The sequence below is a fragment of the Cyprinodon tularosa genome, unplaced genomic scaffold (assembly GCF_016077235.1).
Source record: "Cyprinodon tularosa strain WSP-4 unplaced genomic scaffold, ASM1607723v1 ctg242, whole genome shotgun sequence".
Lineage (NCBI taxonomy): Eukaryota > Metazoa > Chordata > Actinopteri > Cyprinodontiformes > Cyprinodontidae > Cyprinodon > Cyprinodon tularosa.
In genome coordinates, this window is record NW_024038901.1 from 632,929 (window position 1) to 649,337 (window position 16,409).

The 16,409-nt window shown below is 37.5% G+C and overlaps 1 protein-coding gene across 8 annotated transcripts in view; it reads left to right on the forward strand.

Annotated features, from left to right (window-relative positions):
• Positions 1–16,409, forward strand: part of LOC119785179 (partitioning defective 3 homolog B-like) — a 293,089-nt gene that overhangs the window by 88,589 nt on the left and 188,091 nt on the right. For all 8 annotated transcript variants that reach the window (XM_038287640.1, XM_038287641.1, XM_038287642.1 and 5 more), the window contains 4 exons: positions 4,905–5,163; positions 6,469–6,577; positions 7,681–7,820; positions 7,909–8,037. In XM_038287640.1, coding sequence (XP_038143568.1) covers positions 4,905–5,163; positions 6,469–6,577; positions 7,681–7,820; positions 7,909–8,037 — 637 coding nt within the window. The remainder of the gene's footprint in view (positions 1–4,904; positions 5,164–6,468; positions 6,578–7,680; positions 7,821–7,908; positions 8,038–16,409) is intronic.

Genomic DNA, 16,409 nt, shown 5'->3' on the forward strand with positions numbered 1-16,409 from the left:
ACATAAAGTATGCTGCAATGACATTAAGGAAAGCTATCGAACAACAATATAAATAGAGCAGTCTAAGACAACTCTAGAGAAATCAGGCAATGCATGAGAACGATATGTATGCATAAGAAGGAAATATATATATATATATATATATATATATATATATATATATATATATATATATATATATATATATATATATATATATATATATATATACACACACACTCACACACACAAGTTTAAGGTCTGGATTAGGACTTTTAATTTTATTTTAACTCAGAAGGCTCAACTTAATCAAAACGTTCCAAACACAGATCAGTTTTTCACTTATCCCCAAGAATAATTCATGTAATGAATACAGAGTAATCACATTAGGGGGGATGGGACTAAATTTGTTTGGACTAGAAGCAAATATATTTATAAAGAGTATATTTTGATAAACCATTTACTAACATACAATAAAGAACCTTTAAATTAAAAAAGACATTTGGTTTCACATTATGTGGTTTTATTCTAGTTTTAAATCTGGCTTTAAAGAACCAAGTAGCAAGAGAAAACTCGAAATTTGGAAGAAAAGATCCGTTTTGTAAGCAGCCACTGTTCGTTTAGATTACAGATGAATTAAGTAGAGAAAGCTGTTCCCATCAGATGCTTCCAACTTAGACTTTTTGACTTTACTACAGATTAGAGACTCACCCTCCTGTAAAACGTCAACCTTTAACATACAGCCAGGGTCACACTGAAGTTGTTTTGATTTAACCTTATTCATATGTTAGAATGACCTAAAGTACGGGTCTAAATTCAATGGAGAGGCTGGAAAGAGATAGTATCCATCAAATCTGAGCTTTAAGATTAAACAAATAATTCAGTCTGTAAATGTGAGCTATAGAAAAATAATCCAGAAGACTTTCATAAAAACAGGAGATTCTACAACAGGATGACTCAAGGTAGCTGAAAACCAATAAACCCCAAACATTAATATTTATTTGGAAAACATTTAGAAATATGTTGTTCATTTCCTTCCCTAACCATTAGTTTAGTGACATACAACCTCAGTGTTATACAACAGGATGCAAAAGTACAGATGTGATTTTTATGTAAAAATCATGTACTTGGTCAGGTTGATATACAATATTTTTACCAGGCAATATGGTGCTTTGAATGCTGCTCCACACGACAAGATAATTGTGCTGTTTACTGCCTGATCTTTCCCTTCCAAGAGCCCTCGAAATCAGGAGCCTGTCGGGGCCGATAATCAGTAAGATAATCCTGCTGTGTGTGGTTTCTTGTAAGCAGGTCTGTTTGGTAGAACGTCGGGACTCCTCTGTTTGTAAATCAGGGATATCCAACTGGATCATCTTCGCCTGAAAGGCTGCAAATCAGAGAATCTGATCCAAGAGCTTGCTGAGAGAAGAAAATAAAAGGGCATGAATGTATATACAGGGGTTACACCCTAATAGGTTTACATGCAAAGGCCACAAAAATCTGTTTTTTTTTCATGTACAAAGAAAACTGAGAGTACCCTGTTTTCTCTGCTAAAGTATTTTGTCACTGCATTGTGATGAAAAGCAGTTTGCAATGCAAACCTGCGTTAACCTCAATGATAAAAACTTGATGGTTAAAAAGCATTTGATTTTATAACCTGGTACTTGTAGAGTTTACCACCTAGAAAACACTGTATATTCATTTCCAGCTGCTATGCAGAACAGACGGAAATCCCTGAGTGATTGGCCGGCTAAGGGAGCTGTCACTGTCTCAGAGCGACAGCCTGCTGATAATCTACGGTCTGCTGCTCCAAACAACTAAAGAATATTTATAGCTAGGATCATAATCCTGGTGAACTGACTGCATCTATTACATTTCAAGGTGTACTTAAAAACATCTTAAAGCTACTTCCCCCCAATAATTACAGCAAATTTGTTTGCTCTCTTTGCTTGATGAGCATTGATAGCGTCAAAATCATCTCATGTGAAATGTGGTGTGACCGGAGGGGACATCTAACACGACCAAAACTGTTCTTTACACAATTTATTTTATCTTCACCTGTGGGATCTCTAAAGTCGTATGGACATCATATTTAAATGTCAAATCATTCTGGCTTAAACATGTTTATAAATGTACCCTTTATCAGACAATATTGTCCCAAAATTTAGAAAATTTCTTTATTTTTTATTTTTTATTATCTTATGCAGGCCAGTTAGTTATACATCAGCTTGTACACCTACATTTTTTCGGTCATAGCATCTTCATTCATATGTTGCAGCTAATATACGCAACGGTTGAAATAAGAAATAAGAGTCATTTACTTTACCGTTGAGTTCCGTCCCAGTGTTTACGGGGATGGACGTCTGTGTCTTCTGCAGGCGTAGAGCTAACAGAACTGGCAGCGTTGCGAGGCAAGGGCTCAAACATGTACGGCTGTAAGCCTTCTACACCAAACCAAGCTTCTGCCACCCTGGCGTCCTCTTCCACAACTTCTTCATCCTCGCTTTCTTTTTTTCCCATTGGGAACTTACTAGCACTCAGTTGCTAACTGGCTAGCAAGATGCTTCCGAGAAACCGGCCACAACCAAATAGCTTGCAAACCTTCCGCCACGACAATAGGGCTGTTGTAAACTAATATTTTAGTAATCGAGTAATCTATCGATTATTCTTACGATTAATCGAGTAATCGGATAAAAAAAAATTATAAACTAAACTATTGGCAAATCTGCAATAACACCAGTTAGTCTAGATCAGTCCAATATCTCCTTTTTGAGCATCCCTAACATTTAAATGTTTGTAGTTTAGAAAGTTTACAGAATGTAATCTATATGTTAGGAAAAAAATAAATTTACTCAAAATGTAAAGGTTTGAGTTTGTACGGTTCTGCAGCCTTAACTAGTCATGATAAAATGCAAAAATGTTGCTATTTTTATTAAAACGATGCTATTATTTATTCTTGATTGCTTAGGTATAAACAAATATAGAATTACTACAAAAAATATTAATCAAAAATTTCTAATTCATACATAACAGTAGCGAGAAGAAAAGACTGTAACTTTTCAGGATGGAAAGACACCAATAAATAAATGCTTTTCAGCTTATGCCTGTAATCTGTTGCTGCATATTTTTATGAACACCCTCACATACAATTTACACTACACCCAGTTAAGTAACCGCTATGTTTAGATGTAACGTTAGCAAAATAATGTGCCTCAATTTACATCTATAACATGGCAGATTATCACACAACGTAGTTAGCAAAGAGAACATAAACGTTACCTGTTGGCAACCGTGTACGAGTTGGATGCATGTAGCGGGTGTTTTTTTTCTTCAGATGCTGCAACATTGATGTCGTGCTGTTGTGGTACGCCAATTCTGCTTTGCAGTGGATGCATTGCGCTGTGTTGTCCTTTCTGTTTAGCCTAAAATGTTCCCAAACTTTTGACATTTTTTGTCGCTTTCGGGGTTCTCCTTCTGAGCATTCTCCGGTTCCCTCCATAGCTACAAACTTTGCACAAGCGCTCCAGGCGCTAACGGAAGTGGTAGCGTTGTGCAACACAAAAACCCTCCGGCTAGACCAGTGTGCTGCGTATTTAACAGCATTGCTTATTACAATACAATAAATTTAGCGAAGCTTCGAGGCAGATAAATTTCCTCGAGGATTTTTTGTAATCGAGTTACTCGATGAATCGTTTCAGCCCTACACGACAATCCCGACCTCTTGATAAACGACCAATCACATTCACTTTATTCACTCCTGTAAAGTCGTTGACCACTGGGGAGAATTTGGAAATGCAACGGTTGGAACAGCCACTTCCCTACGATTTTACGTTTTGGAAACTTGCCTGACAATTCTAAAATCCTGCCGTGTAAACGAGCCGTAGGTCAAGTTATCTATTTTACTTTATTTTTTTGTTTTGAGTTTTTAACAGCACTAGTGGCTCGCCTTTTATGGACACTAGGCTGACAGGAAAGGGGGCATGACAGAGGATGAGTGACATGCGGGGAAGCACCACAGGCCGGATTCGAACCCGGGTCGCCCACGTCGAGCACACCCCCTATTTTGTTTTCAAATGTAAACAGGATGTACTCTTAACAGCATAGTCTAAATCTGAGTATTATACATTTTACAAGTTTTACTACTTGTTGTTTTTTCCATCAAGCTATGGAGGAATTTTTCCTCTGGTTTTCTAAACTTAGTCTACACTAATAATCATAAACTAGTCAGACAACAACAGGAGTGTAATCAAATGAAATGTTAATTACCTGGAGTTATTCCATTGCTTTTCTGTGGTGAATGATGTTGATTACCAATTGCTCCTGACACTGTAGTTCCTGTAACCTACTTAGCATGATCTGATTTAAATTAGTTCCCTGTAAAATGATCTTTTTCTTTCTTTATGAGCTTCTAATGGCCTTTGCGTCCTGGTGTTATGGCTATATGCTTCCTGAACTGTTAGGTATGAACGCACAGAAAGTAAATGACAAAGGGAAACTCTGCCAAAAATAAAACCCTCAGTAATTAAAGAGGACGATAAAATGTTTTATACTCATATTTAGGACATATTAGGGAAAAAAAAGTAAGGAAACAGTTTCACAATTTGTGATTTTCTTATTCATGCCTTAAAAATATGAGACCAAATTTCCTATAATTCAAAGAACCAAGTATTTAGCACAGACTTGAATTAATCATGCGTGATCAGATGTATTAATTGCATCTTTCTTTCCTCTAATCTTGTTATACCATCCCATAGTATAATTAATTTTCCTGTCAGAAACTGATAAGTACCCTTTAAATGTTATTATAAATGATGAAATGATCATTTTAACTGCTAATTGCCTTTATTTTCTCTTAAAAAAAAACTCATTACCTCATGTTTTCAGTCTTTCTCTTTCCATCCATCTTTCCCACTTTGTCCTCATAGATCTCAGGACATCTTTCGTGAGGCGATGCGGTCCCCACTTGTCCGTTTGGAAGTCGTGTCCTCATCAAACAGAGAGCGCTATGAGAAAAGTCTGATTGGTCAGCTTTTGGTCAACAGTTCGGCTCCAAACAGCAGCCCTCATCAAGTCATCAAGACCAAACAACCACCACCGCCAGTCAAAGCCAAACCTGTGTTTAAACCTCCTGAAAATTTAACTGCAAGAGTGGGAGAAGAACCTCCCGTTCTTGAAGCTGTCAACGTGAGTTTGTTTTTGTTTATTTAAACCAAATCACACCACATAGCACTAAGATATGAGGCAAATAGCTCAGCAGTATTACAGGGATATAAGAACTAGAAAGCACAGATATTGAGAAGAACATGGATTCACTTAAAGCTGAAAAACCTTCATCAGGTTGGTGTTAACTCCACTATTAAGTAACATTTATGAACAAAAACTTTGAGTCTAAAGAGTCATATTTATGATCTTTACTGCATTCCTCCAACACCTGTTTTTATTTCTGCCTTTTCTTATGTCATTTCAAATTTTATAAGCAATCAGTGGTATATTATTTTTACCTTACAGTATGTCCGCCTTCTTCCTAGAGCTAAAGAGCCCATAAAACCAAACACATGTAACCATGTCGTCAACATTGCTATGGTTACTTGGCTGACATTTGAAAAACAACTGGCTAAGAAGGACCAGTTTCTTAGCAACCGCTTATTACATTAGTTTATTAAAAATAAGTTTTGTTGGTCATGCTGGAACTCAGTACAGTTTCACAAACAGCTGGAAGAGTAAGCAGTTTGTCTTGGCTATCCTTTTTTGCATTGTAGTGGATGTTGATTAAGTTACTTTGTTCCCATCCATCCATCCATCCATCCATCCATCCATCCATCCATCCATCCATCCATCCATCCATCCATCCATCCATCCATCCATCCATCCATCCATCTGTCCGTCTGTCCGTCCATCCGTCCATCCATCCATCCATCCATCCATCCATCCATCCATCCATCCATCCATCCATCGGTCCGTCTGTCCGTCCATCCATCCATCCATCCATCCATCCATCCATCCATCCATCGGTCCGTCTGTCCATCCATCCATCCATCCATCCATCCATCCATCCATCCATCCATCCATCCATCCATCCATCCATCCATCCTTCCATCCATCCATCCACCCATCCAGCACCAGTCCGTCTGTCCATCCATCCCTCCATCCAAACATACATCCATACATACATCCATCGGTCCGTCCGTCTGTCCGTCCATCCATCCATCCATCCATACATACATAGATCCATCGGTCTGTCCATCCATCCATCCATCCATCCATCCATCCATCCATCCATCCATCCATCCATCCATCCATCCATCCATCCATCCATCCATCCATCCATCCATCCATCCATCCATCCATCCATCCATCCATCCATCGTCATAAAGTCCAGGAGGTTTTATCTGAGCTCTGTTTATAACTCCTAAATGGAACTGTCACTGTTGTGTTCATTTTTAGTTTTTTTTTAAACTAAAACACTAAAACTGCATTTTCTTAATGTAGAGCCCTAAGGAAAGGGGGGAGAGCCCCCTCCACAGGAAAAGTCCTGCGCTGTCCAGTTTGGTGTCCAATAAAAGAGGAGGACGAAGGCTGCAGATTGACTTAAAGAAAGGTTGGAAACATCTAGATAAGTAAAGAAACTGCATTAAGACCAAATTTTACCAGGTTTTGTTCAGTTAACCATTTAGCATTGAATGTTGGTCCTCAGTTTATGAGAGCTACATTGAAATCTTGATCATATTTATAATAATTATGTTGCATTATTTCCTTCTCAGATTATTCATTTAATTGTTTTGAGTGAAAGTCTAGAAGTTAAGACGTTGACTGTAGTTTGAGGAGGTGTTTGCCTTACCAGTTCGTATGGATTTGTTCTCATTTCTGTAAACCTATCAGGCAAAGTCCTTTTCCTCCCTCCATCTTCCACATTCCCTCTCTTCAGGGTCTATTAAGTCTTTATTGATCTGTTCATTTCTGCTGATATGAATTCATAGCAGACCAAACTGCTGACTTGGCTCTGCTAAAGAGACCAGACTTAATGAGGTCTATAAACCACACAACCAGTCCAACTGTCTGTGTGCAACCTCTTTATGTTCTCACAGCCGTGTGTGTGAGGCATTTTGATGCACATTTATATGTGCACATATTTTCTCTGATTAAGCTTTCTGTCTTTATCTTCTTATTTTCCAGAACATTGTCTCTATGTTTCCAATATTTTTCATTCATTTCACTTTTACTCGTCTTGCCATCCTTTTTGACCTTTAGCTGAACCCTCTTTTCATACATTGACCTCCTCCCTTTTCTCCAACCAGCTATCTTTTCTTTCTTTCCTTCCTCCCTCATTGCAGCAATATTAATAGAAAATATTTCCATATTTCGTTTTTGCCATCTTTACTTTTCTCTTCTTGTCATTCTTTTTTTACCTTCTCCTGAACCATCCAAACCCTTTATGCTTGCAGACGTGTAGCTGCACATGTTTCTTGAAGATTTAAAGCGAGACACTCAATCTCCAAAGGCTCAAAGTTATCACACATAGAATACATTAGATGGGGTCAGGAGCTGAATCAACAACGCTTCACTGAAGCTCTTTGAATAGTTTAAAAGTATCTTTGTATTGAAGGTTGAATTCAGATCTTCACCTTAAAATCCTGCTGAAATGTATTCAGTCATTTGGAGCAAAGCTCTGATTTTTGCCTCTCTCTGTGGTTGGGATTGTAGGTTCAGAGGGTCTCGGATTTACTGTTGTAACCAGAGATTCCTCAATACACGGCCCGGGTCCTATTCTAGTGAAAAACATTCTGCCACGAGGAGCTGCTGTCAAAGATGGACGGCTTCAGTCTGGAGACCGCATCTTGGAGGTAGAGGAGAGCTTACCTGGATGTTTCTTTTTGTCTCTACATCCTAACATATCTATTCAAGATGAGCTTGATATTTGGGTGTTTTTAGGTAAACGGTGTGGATACCATCGGGGTGGGCCAGGAGGAGCTAGTGTGTATGCTCCGCAGCACTCGTCAGGGGGAGACTGTGTCCCTGGTGGTCTTACGGCAGGATGAGATGTTCCTCCCCAGAGAAATGGTAAGAAACAGTCCCAGTGTTAACATGGCAGCCAGCAAGACAAGACTTTCTATTGGCTTTGAAAACTGATCTGGTTTCTTATTCATTCTAGTCATTTTGTTCAGTTTTAATATTTAAAGAAATTTGGTTTGATTCCACACTAACTGTGTTTTTATGGTTTCCCACTTTGAATGAATCTCTGGACTTTGTAAGGGTTAAAAGATGCTTTTTTTGCACCTTGTATCAGCACATTGTTTTTGCTAAATTTCCCCTTTGTTCTAAAGCTCTTAATAAACATCTTTTCTCTAACTGGATTTATTTTTCCTTGTTTTCTTTCTATTTGTCATTATTAGTTCCAGTAATACTAACTAACCTCTTTTATTCGATTTATTATTTTGCACTTTTGCTGATCGTTTTCTCTCTATTTGTTTCCATATTTTTTTGCTGTGTGGCTTCTCCCTTTTTTATTTTGTTCACTCACAAATGTTAGGATTCTTTCCATTTTGTTGTTTTCTTTTTTGATGTGAAGGGTCAAATTTTAAAACGAAAGTCCAGAGTTGAGATGTAAGTCATTAAGTAAACATTTGATCAATCAATCAACAGATCAATTGATCACATACTACTCATTATGGGGATAAAACCCTTTCATTTAACTCTTTCTACACGACCACAAGAACAACAAAATGGCTTTCAGATGATCTCAGGGACTCTTAGACCATCATAACAAAAAAATTTTGATCAGGATATTCGTCTAAATGTTGGGAGAAATCTAAGTAGTATGAATTTATAGAAGTCTGTCTACAAGACTTGAGCACATGGAAGGAAAACAATGATGAGAAAGGTAAATAATCACCTCACTAACCCTTTGATCTGAAGGCAGTATGGGCTGGTGTTTTTCAATAAAAAATTGAAGTAATTCGATCTAGATGTGGGAGGTGGAGCTATTGTAAGATCTGATCATCATTAAGGTCTTCGATATCAACTCATCATATAATTTTTACAGAAAAAGTATATTGAAGGAAGATTGTCTAAGTAACAATTGGTAGTGGAAACATTTGGCTTTTAGCTGTACTTTGTTGAGACAAGTATACCACCTGAATACCAGCTTTATGGGCTCTTGGAAAAAGCCAAATAATTAGAAAGATGCTGAAAATCTGAAACGTTCATCCTAAACAGTGGAGATTGAATGGGGATTAGTTACATCATGTCTGTAACTAAAGAGATGCATTAGACCAGAGAGAATAAAGAAGTCAACCCTAAAGAAGCCATTTGGATGAAGCTGAAAGTTTGAGTTGGAGGGTGTTTTAGAATTATTTAAGAGTTTCTGTGGAGTCAAAATCCTCATTTTGACCTGTGGAAAACCTACAGAAAAAATGCCTTCAATCAAAGAAGTAGATGGTTCGGAAACACAACCAGTGCTGATGAAGCTTGGGTTTTCCATACCTGCCATTGTAGTGAGGACCATGTGTTGACTCCCATTGACTTACATTGATTTTGAGTCTTTTTCGACCACTTCTTTGCCCTAACTCTGAAACTAACTCTAAACCTAAACATTACCATTGCATACCTCACCCTAACCCGAACCCATTGACACCTTAGCCCTAAACCTAACCTTTAGCAAAATAGCATGTGACGACCAGCAAAATGTCCTCTCTTTGCAACAACTGGTTCTCAGACTGATGGTGAAATTGGAAAAATGGTTCTTACTCTGAGGGCTAGACAGTTACCCTCTGACCACCATCAGTAGACAATGCAGGTGAAGTGTCTTGCCCAAGGACACAACGAAACTAAAAGCCGGAGCCGGACTCAAACCGACAACCCTCCAATTGCAGGGCAAACTCCTGCACTCAAAGCCACTGTCACATTAAAAATGGAGTCCAACACATTAGGACCAAATTTTAATTTATTCTCAGGGTTTAATGTGAACATCTTACAAAACCATAATGTAATGATGCAATGCTGGAAATGTTCTTTTTTTTTTGTCTTTTAATTTGATTTATGGCATTAGATGTTGCACTGAAAACAGTCTAACTCCTGCTATAAATTCCTTTTCAAAATAGCAGTACCTGGAAACTAGCATCTACGGAGACGAGGCCTGTTATGAAAAGCACAGCTCTACATCATGTTTCCTGCCTCATGTTTCAAATGTTTATTTCACTCAATCACATGCAAACCTGTTCTTTTTCCAACATTTTTGTGTAAGCTTTGGATTTTTCTGGATTTTCTCTAAAAATCCCTGTCTACTTTAAGTATGATTTAGAAAGCATTCATTTCTGTGTCAGTGTGCTAAATTACAAAACAAAGAGGAACTAAAAACAAAGAATTCCCTCCCTACAATTCCTTCCATGAAACAGTTTGTTTTTGCTTTTACCATCGCTAAAATATATTACTGATGACTCTGATTGTTTCTTTTTCTCTTTCTCACAAACAGTTGCACAAATGCAACTTAATTAACAATTAAAAATGTTATCTTCCTATACTTTAGTAATACTCAGACAGATTATGAATAGGAAGAACTAAACATGTTTCTCTCCAGCCGTCACTCACTGTTGTGGTTTGTTTCCTCCTAGTGTCTCTTGTTCTCTCTTACTTTGCCTTCTATGCCTCTTCCCTTTGTGTCTCTTTCCGCTCCTGACGACTGATGTTTCCTCAGTGGCTGCCAGGCGACCACATACCAACATTTTCATGTGACCCTGAGCCCCATAGGAAATTCTGTTTCTGCAGACAGGAAAATGGGTGAAGTGTTAGTGTGAGAGCATGTGTTAGCATTTACGATAATTTGTTAATGTATCCAGGATTTCATCGTGTATGCATGCCTGAACTCTGATAGCTGGCTGCCTGTGAAGGCCAAGTATACATTTTTTGGGTGTATACACATCATAGCAGCTTTATTTTTCTCAGAATTTTCCACTCAGATTATCTTTTCTTCTACAGTTCGCCAAATGTTATATATCCAATTAGTAAACAGTATTAGAGCTCTGTAAACCTTTTCTTTCTCTAGTTCATGACGTCATCTATTTGCTCTTTGTTAATACGTAGTTGACATATTTTCCTGAGATGTCAGAGGAGTGTCCTTCACTAAAAACATAACGACTCGCTGTGTCCCATATGGGAAACATTGTTCAATGATTTTAATGCTGTTATATAATGCTACCTCAAACTTCAGGGCACTTTTTATAAACATTCTTATGCTTTGAAGCATCAGGTAATGGAGAGTGTGGAAATGGGTTGTGCATCGCTAAAGGTTGTTTTGATTAAGGATACTCGACTAAGTTTGCTCTAATTGGTTCCATATAAGCAATATTTGTGTTTTTGTTCATTTTATGTGTTCACACCCCATTTAAAATGTCAGATTAATGTGATATAAATGACAAAATTAATTTATCAACTTTTTAACACTGTGTCCAATAATCCATCTGAAAAAAATATATATATATTTTACTCGTACTCGTACTCGTACTCGAGAAAATAATACATTAACATCATTGCATAAGTAATGAATGTTGTATGAATGCTTCGCTGAAACACCGTTTGGTTCAGTTTTGGCGTTGGCCCTGTTTGCACTCACATCTGCCATTAATTACAGTGAAATCTGAGATGAAGTCCAGCTGTCCTGCTCAGCTTTTCTCCCACTTATCCATTTACATGTGCATCTAAAGCAATAGTTAGCTGAGGGATTACAAAGGATGATAAAGATTTTTTTCGTAGGAAGGGTCAATCCAGGATAAGAACACAAACACATTTTAAAGTTATTCGCACTTACATCTATAAACACTTTCTTTTAAATACATATACATTCACAAAAGAGGAATTACAGTGCCGGCTATGTGCTTTGTGGGCCATAATCCTTGACGCGGGTGACCCGGGTTCGAATCCGGCCTGTTGTCGTTTCCCACATGTCTCATTCCCACATGTCAACATCTCTCATTCCCCCTTTCCTGTCAGCCTACTGTCCAACAAGCCACTAGAGCCAAAAAAACTAAAAAAAAACTCAAAAAAAAAAAAAAAGAGGCATTAGAGGGTTATTAATGATACTGCCGCCTGTGGCCAAAACACAGAACTGCAGCCCTTTTCTGCTCGTCCTCATGGCTTGTGGTCATACTTAACAAGGTTTTTGTATTTTGCTTTTTTTCATCTTACCAGGACTTACAATTGGTGTCTAAATTCAGCGGGATGCCAGTCGCTTCTTATTGTCCACAAAATTCATCTTAAATCTAACATTTTGATTGTTTGCTTGGTTGGATCCATTTAACATGGACGCTCTCAACGTCATATCTGAATTAGATTAAGGCTACAGGCTTATAATTGCATCATCGCTGAACCACTGAGGTGTCAGTTTGCTCATCAAAAGATGTTTTAGCCTAAAATATTAAATAAAAAGGCTGTTTTATATATACTCTTTCAGTAAAAACTTACATAAAGTCTATTTGAACACAGTAGAATGTTGTCAAGTTACTACAAACTGTTATAAAAACTCTGGTAAAAACACTGAAGAAGTGCCTGGATTTTTCAACAGTTACTGAATGTGTTCTGCTCGCAACATCAGTCTTATATCTTTCTCTTTTGTCAAGACTAAGAAATATTTGCAAACAACAAGGATTTGCTTGTAAAGCAGACACCCATGGCTCGCTATAATCTTGTTGTAGGTTGATTAAAAACCAAACTTTAACTGCATTGCAAATATTATGCCAAACATTCATTTCCAGAATAAATGTTTGCTATAAAAGCAGCAACACATCAACAAAAGAACAACAAACTCGAAGGGAAACGGTGATGGAAGCGTTATGGTTTGCGGTTTCTTTTCTCTACAGTCATTTCGGGTTTTAATTTTATATCTCTAGATATAGTTAAGTCTAATGAAATTATTAATATTGCTGATTACTGCAAATGAAGAAAGGAATGCTAATTTTTAAACCCAGTTTCAGCAGACATTAAACAGTAATATAAGCTCCTCTGCATTCTTAGGAATTGTGGCTTCTGTGTGTGTTTATGGGGAGGACAGCAGAAGAAGAATGACATGGAAATGATGGAATGATCTCTTCTTTCTTCTCCTCCCCCTCTTCCGTTGTCTCATTTTAGCCTACCATCTGGTGTTGTCTGCTAATGTCTGCTTTCGCTGTAGAACAAAGACGTTACACCACCTCTACATGCACACAGGCTCTCACTCAGTTTGCCGATCTGTGACTTACAGCATATTCATACACAGTCCACGGTATAGCAAGTATATATCCTGCTGTGCCGGCTCTCTGTGTGTAGGCTAAACACATCACAAATCCACACACTTGCACGCTGGTACAGTGTGAAACCTTTTTTGTAGTGATTTTCTTTGCATATGAGCAGGGATGTGCTTGCTGAGTTGGCTAGTGGCGTGGAACTAATGTTCGGCACAAGTGTGCTCCTTTCCACCTTCAGATAATGCAAACATGACTCCTTTTCTTCCTCGTGTTTTCTGTTCTGTCATGCTTTTTTAGTTTTCTACAGGCCCAATTCACATTATTGAACTTCTTATAAATTTGGTAGGATATGACTTGAGAGTGCTTTAAAAAAATGAAATTATCTAGAAAGAACAGTTGAAAAATGACCAAAAAAAATGCATTTTCTTTTTCTTTTTCATACAGGAGAACATAAACATGGCTCCATCATAAGACATTTGGCAAAGAAAACATATGTGGTTTCTAAAAATGTCCAAAATGCGCCAATGTTTAGCCCTGTCAGAACAAGCAATTTGAGAACAGATTTGTTTGTATGAACAGTTTCTTGCATGAGGCCCAATGATTTTAAAGAAAAAAGAAAGACATTACTTTTATGGTCCACTTATTTATTACATTGATTTTGAATGTTGAATTTCACACATAAAAAAACTAAGATTTGAAAGCAAAATCTCTTAACCTTTTGGTTTCAATGTTTGCAACTGTAGTTGATACAGTAGTTGATAGTGTGTATATCCAAAAGTACTCTCTGATCACTCTCAAGCTGCCCTCTAGGGCCCTCCTTTGGTGTTAAGAGACTGTATATCATTTCCTCCTGTAGAGTATAGAGCTAATGGCGGCCATTACAGTAGAACTGGGAAAGTTTGGGGTATTTTATTTGGACAATAGCCTTCTGTACAAAACGCATTAGGATATTTACAGGTGAAAGGCTTCAAAACTCATTTTTCCTTTCTTGCTGAGATGATAAATTAGATATTTTAAAAAGGAAAATCAATTATTTTGTTTCCGTCTTTGCTTTGAATCCAAAATAATAAGCAGTAGCAGATTAAATTGGATACTTTTTTCCTGTTTAAATTTCCAAACAGCAGCAAAATGAATTTCAATCAGATAAGGATACATTAGGTGAGGTTATGGAAACGAATTACTGTGTTTTCATTTCAAGTTTTCAAGAACACAGGAAATATGTAAATTTATTTTGTGCGAGTATTTCTTTTGTTAGTCATCTTTTGGCCTTGTTTTCTGTCACCCTGATTGACAGTTTTCTTATTTCCGTCCTTTTTTTAAGAATAGAAAAATGTATTTTAGGGGCAGGTGTTTCTCACAATCAGAGTGGCATTAATTCAGTAAATAGTTAGCCACTGGTGACAGAGCATTTTCCCAACAAAAAAGAGCTGTATTGAACAGTTTCTTTACTCTGATTAAACCTCATCCATCACTTCTACATCCAGCCTGTGCATTGGTGTGCTTCTTCCTCTCAGTCTGTTGTTTCTTTGTGTGTGGGAGAGAGTGCATCACACTGATACTGTCACCAGTGTGACCTCACAGAGTCACTACAGTAGATCCCCCATCTGTTACACCACTCTGAGACTGGTTTATACTCAGACTCACACACACACACACACACACACACATTTGGCAGCTTGGTGTCTCTGCAGGAGCTGCCATCATCCCAGTGGAGAGCAGTCAAGAAGGGTATCACATCTCTCTTCTGTGGTTTTCTGTCTCATCTCACATCTTTCTGGTGTTTATCTAGGGCCTTTCAGCTCCTTCATCCTCTTATCGTCCAGCATCACTGTTGTGTGTTAAAGCCCTGACCACATGAGAGATGCTAACGGTCACCACAGTCAGGTTTGACTGCACTCCTCAGAGGGCGAGCTTGGCTATTTCACAATGCTGCTGTTACTCTTAAAAATAAAGATATAGCTCTTCTGTAAGTAGCCTTTAGGGTTTATTTGAGGGGAGCCAATGAAAAACAGAAAACTGATACTGCAAACTACATTCTGGCTAAATATAAAGCAGTAGGCAGACATTCCACATTGGATATTCTTTAAAGGGTTTCTGTGCAGCCTTTTTCGTTTTTCTTCCATTTTTTAAAGGACGGAAACTTGATAATGCCAAATTATAAAGGCTTGTATATAAATGCTATAATATTAGCATATTTTGGATATGTGACTCTTCGTTGTTCAGGATGAAGTTAATCAAAAAAGAGTCAGGGGTGCTTTTCATACAACATTTACTACACCTGTGATTATTTGAATTTAAAGCTGTTTATTGCATTGAGACTGCCTTAGAGGATGTCAAGTTGAAACACAAAGTAATTAGAGAAATCAGAACTGAATTAAACTTATGACTGTCAAATGTTTTAGGGTCTGACCAGAAAAGATTTGTGACCCAGATAGCTGGTTCAATCTACACTGTGAGCATAATTATATTAAATTTTATGTACGTATTTTGGGAGGATGTTGGCTAAAGAGATCATCGTACATTATAGTGTTCATGCTTTTTAGGCGACCTAAGGCAAAACTGACTAAAAATAGATTCAAATTAACTCTGAGAAGTTTAAAATGATAAAAAATATTCCAAAGGGATGCAAAAATCTTACATGGCAAAGATAATGTGGTATAATTATAGAACCGTTAAATATTTTCTGCATATATTAAACAAGATTAATCACAGTTGTAAAAGATGTATTCAGAAAAAAATCCAGATTTGCGAAGATTGAGAAGAATCAAATGCAAAACAATTTTTTTAAAAGTATTTTCAGATTCTGAAACTGCAAGCTGCCTGCTCATATGTGCTCAGTTAATGAAGATATGGCTAAGGTGAGGTAAGCTAAGATGGGTCTGCTGATTAATCAGTAATGGACAAAGAGCTCAAATTTGATTCAGATTAAGAAGGTCCCACAAGTTGTAAGTAAGGTTTGGGTTCACAACTGCAATTTTATTTCAATTTTATTTAGAAATAACCACTAGCATATATAGGTTTTACTCCTGAGGTTCAGTTTTTTCATGACCTTGGAAGCTTGCCTGTCCAGAATACATTGATAGAGGACTTTACTATAACCGTTGTGGGAAAAATATCTTATTTTGATCTGAATACTAGTTTCAACTCTCTCTCCCGTTCGGTGTGGCATCAAACCCATTTTAAGCATAGTACCGCCACCTTAAGTGCTGGAGTGAAAAA